Raw genomic sequence first — 4,555 nt, forward strand, 5'->3', positions numbered from 1 at the left:
AAAANAAAAAAAAAACTAATGTCATACTACCACTCGTGTTTAAGCACTGCAATTACAATGTAGTAGAGATCATAACAAGGCAGCTGCACAGCCTGCCTAGGTCACTATGAAAATTATAAACTCACACGTATTCACTCTTTGAGAGTTGCTTAACCTTGTGTGCGTGAAAATTGTGAGGATTTCATGCGTGATAGATTCGTAGGTACGGATGTCACTTTATCGATTAGATGTATTACTCTATCTATGTTATTATTCTTTAACCTCCTTTCTTCATGTCATTCTAGCTGTTTCGAGGAATAAAGGAGAGTTTCGGCGAGAAAAATTTTGAAGGAAACTTTGTGAATTTGCAATATATCTCCTATGTATATTTCCTATGTAGTTTTATAGAAAGGCATTTCTTGGATTGTGATAATCTCACTATGTCTTAGCGCCTTTCGAACTTTACTATTACGCGGCATTATTCGCCTTCAAGACTATTGTAACTTTGAGTGATGATGATTAATGAAGGTAATGATAGTGCTACTTGGTAGTGTGTTCTACTCATTCCAACTTTCAGCTTTGAATTTCCACTCTTCTGTGTCATGTAGTTTTCTCACGTCCTTCAAAATAACCTTTTCATTCCCTCACAAATGAAACAAGTAGTATCACAAAATAGTTTTTCCCATTCGGTTTTCATTCGGCCAGTATTATTGTCTTCATTTTTTCACGCTTCATATCTGGCTGCAAATAACAAAGATGAAAAAGATCATCCCTCCCAAAAATTCATTTTATTGATAACTAAACAGAATTGGGATAAAGTAAAAGGTTACTTGCTCATCACCGAATTAAGCAGAGACGGAGTAAAACTGGGAATTTCTTAAAACTATTTCTCACAAAAAAAGCTTTTCGAAACTCTTTTTCAAATGATAATGTGAAGTGATTATTGCTAAGGAAGGCCTGCTTTAATTTATAACGCTCTTGCAAAATGGTATAAAAACGTGATATTCTGGAACAAAATGGATAAGAGTGAATCTTCAACTATCTACTTCGAAGAGTGTGATTTCGATGTTTGTGATGGCTGAGTTGATAGTTTCGAATTACTGCTACCACTGAGCAAATTGTCCAACTGTAAAAAATTATTTCTGGATTAAGAATTATCACTAAATTCAACAAACAAGGACGAGTCAATTACTGATTGAGATTTGTTGATCTATCAGAACTGAAAATTGTTCGCAGAAATTACTAACAGAACTGCCAAATACATCTCCTCCATTATCCGGACTCGGAGGTGCATTTACCAATAATTTTTTTGCGAAAGGCGAAAGATGAATCGTTTCTGGAAAGCGATACCTGGGCGGCAAATTATCGATAATTATTGCTATCTAAAAAGAACAATCGTTTATTTATTTGCGAACTTGTTTTTTTCCTCCTATTTTGGGTTTTTTCACTACTCAATCTATTTTATTGCGAGAGTTCTCGTATCATTAACATCATTACCTGTTTTATGTTCACTTCCAAATGATGGTCTCGAACATTCGCAATAATTGTTTCAATAATAATCTCGAGATTCTTTGCTATTTCATACACTACTGTCCTATAAATGAAATTAAAAATGAGTGTGATAAACCAAAAAAAAAAGTAAGCACTTTTGAAAATTGATGCGGCGATTCACTGTTAAACAGCTTTCCTTGCACTAAAGCGAACAATACTTGTTTATTTTGGAGAGGCCTAATTAGCTATGCATGATAGACACTTGTTTTCTCAAATACTTAAATTTCGACACTGGTTCGACTTTAAATATTTGAATTTGATTCCCATCGTTTGCTGCCAAAGAGAAAAATTATGAGAGGTTGACCTAAAATGACTGATCTGCCCCTCAAGTTTTTTTATGTAGTCTTTCGTGGTAACTCCTTTGTTTAGTGGTTTGTTGATGGTCGCAATGTCCCTTGTACCAATGTCTGATCGAATATATTTGCAATATTTCGGCTGCAAAACATAAAATAAGAGAATTACATTTGCTATATTTACATTTTTTCAGGCAATGAATACAAAAGAATCCAAACAGAGTAAATCTGCTGATAAAGCTCATTTTGAAGCAGAGCTGAAATCCGTGATTCCCGATGATTAAATTGGAGAGAACCTGAATTTTCAAGGTGATGCAAATGTCCAATAATAACATTTGACTTACTTTAGTTTTCTGAATTTCTTTTAGCGGCACTTGTTGAATATCAAATAATTCGGTGATTATATATGCCATTTCAAAATTTGTGAGAGCATTAGTTAATAAATTTTTCAATAATCCCTTATGTGTAGTCATATCATCCTTATTATTTTCGAACCATCTATAAAGTGCAACTATAGTTATTTGCAGTCGACCGGTTACCTTAATTTTTTAAATTTAGCATTTGCAATGGAAATACAATAAAGTTTCAGTCAAAAATGCATTTCAGCAGCATGAAAAAGTATTTACTACACAAAAACAGTCCATTTGCGTACATCGCATAGTCGTTTACTTTTGAAGCAATCACTTGTTCACTTTTATGAGGAAAAAAGGATTCGAAAAAGGAACAAACTTATCCAAGCTTGTTTGTATATCCAATAGTTTCTGCATTGCCTTCAGAATTGTCTTCAACCGATACAACGCGCAACAGTCAGCTAATGAGACCGTTTTTTCACGAGTCACTGACCGATAACCTTGTATTATTTCCCCATCATCTCGTTGCAGTGCTTTTAATGCTTCTCAAAATTCAACTCTTATAAATTCTTTAAGTGATTATGAAGAAAAAAATGAAATCACAGATCATAAATCATTTCTGAGTCAATAACTGTTAAATCATAGATGTGTAGCACACAAGCTTATTTAAATTTTAATAAAAATATTTACCAATATGAGAGAATGATGTCTTTAATAGTATGTTTTAAACAGTATATTTTAAATTAAAAAACAGTATATTTTAATAGCCTATTTCAAATGTTTAATAGTATATTTTTAAGATCGTGTTCAACAGTACACATTTTTGGAAAATTTGAAGTTTAAGTAATTCGAGGTATTAGGGTGAATACATTGTTTAAAGAATAAACCTATCCCAAGCAAACAGAACTTATGTACGCTGCAATTTCTCGGCAACTTTATCCATGCTAACCACGCGATTTTCCTCAGCACCATTTCTTTTATTTGTGGCAATCGCTCCTTGCGCTGAACTACCGCTTGAAGGTTCCATCGATTTACTTACGGATTCTAGAATAGATCGCAGACAAATCCTAACTACAAATAGTTATGAAAATCAAGTACTACGTTACACTTTTTTTAGCAACTAGAAACAATTTTTAAAAGTTAGGGGAATATAATCGAATAAATAAAATGGGAAATGCGCTTACTCATTCCTCATATCTATTACTTACTGGGAGCGGTTTAGGAAAACTTGAATATAACGGATGTTTATGAATCTGAGTTGGAAACTATAAATTTGTATAATGGAAGTTACCAACTGTGCGTTTCATCCCGTTACACAGTTCATCCAATGGATTAAGGTACAGTATGCGTATCTCTTCGATATATTTCCTTGTCATCCATTCCTGAATTCACATTCTATGCAAGTAAACAATTGCGTAACTCAAGAAGCGATGTTTGGCTTCCATTTGGGAGAACTATTACCAGTCATCAACATGTGAATTCCATTCATTTCCCGCTCTACCATAACTTTCCCACTTAGGAACGATTCGAAATCGAATTCGCCATAACTACGAGCCATTTACCACCAGTCCTCACTTAATCGTAATGTTTTATACGCTAAAAGAATGTACAACCGTCTACCATTCCAATTCCACACTACATCACATTCCATAAACAATAATCTCTGTTTCTCCTTTATCTCCTATCAGCTGTCTACCGACAAAGAGAAACCTGGTAGGTGTATATGTAAGATTCGGAGTTTTACTTTGAAACACGGCAGAACAATTGCGTTAGCAAATTCGTTCCATAAATAGCAGAAGGTGAAGTAAACGGAAAGAACACGACAGTGGCACCTGGCAACGTAAGAAAAAGATAGCAGCCTCCACTCTCTCCCTGTCCTCATCAACACCTGAATTTGCAGTAGGTTTCACTTGCACCCGTGTAGATTTCGTTGTTGTTGGATAGATTCCTTTATTGGAACGCATCATCTACAACGAATATAAATAACGTGTTGGTCCGATATACGCTTACATACATCTTCATTACTCTCCAGAGACTTAAAAAGAATGGGTATCATCATATTTCAATCATGAAGCACGTTAATAACATGATGTATGTTAATGATGACAACCACACCGTTTGTACGCCTATCTGAAATTTGTAGCAAAAATTAGGAAGAAGCTGAAGTGAACGGTAAAATCTTTCTAATATGTATGATAAATCATGAGCATATGAAATTTTACTCCTTTTCATTTATTAAAATTATTTACTTTTGAGTTATATATACCTGAGTGTAATTCGTGTTACCAAACATTTGCGCATAAAAATTGTTCGCATGAATTAGATGATGATCCAATAAATCAAATTGTACAATTCCCATTCCTAAATTAAAAAAAAAAAAAA

At 33.9% G+C, this 4,555-nt stretch overlaps 1 protein-coding gene across 1 annotated transcript in view; it reads right to left on the reverse strand.

Moving 5' to 3' along the window:
* Positions 1-710: 710 nt before the first annotated feature.
* Positions 711-4,555, reverse strand: part of LOAG_16660 (hypothetical protein) — a gene marked incomplete at both ends in the record, with an annotated part of 5,038 nt that continues 1,193 nt past the window's right edge. The window contains 9 exons of the mRNA XM_020449307.1: positions 711-720; positions 1,026-1,105; positions 1,227-1,361; positions 1,477-1,573; positions 1,835-1,965; positions 2,168-2,321; positions 2,553-2,718; positions 3,089-3,217; positions 3,465-3,555. Coding sequence (XP_020307166.1) covers positions 711-720; positions 1,026-1,105; positions 1,227-1,361; positions 1,477-1,573; positions 1,835-1,965; positions 2,168-2,321; positions 2,553-2,718; positions 3,089-3,217; positions 3,465-3,555 — 993 coding nt within the window. The remainder of the gene's footprint in view (positions 721-1,025; positions 1,106-1,226; positions 1,362-1,476; positions 1,574-1,834; positions 1,966-2,167; positions 2,322-2,552; positions 2,719-3,088; positions 3,218-3,464; positions 3,556-4,555) is intronic.

This window comes from Loa loa, assembly GCF_000183805.2.
Source record: "Loa loa unplaced genomic scaffold supercont3.12, whole genome shotgun sequence".
NCBI lineage: Eukaryota > Metazoa > Nematoda > Chromadorea > Rhabditida > Onchocercidae > Loa > Loa loa.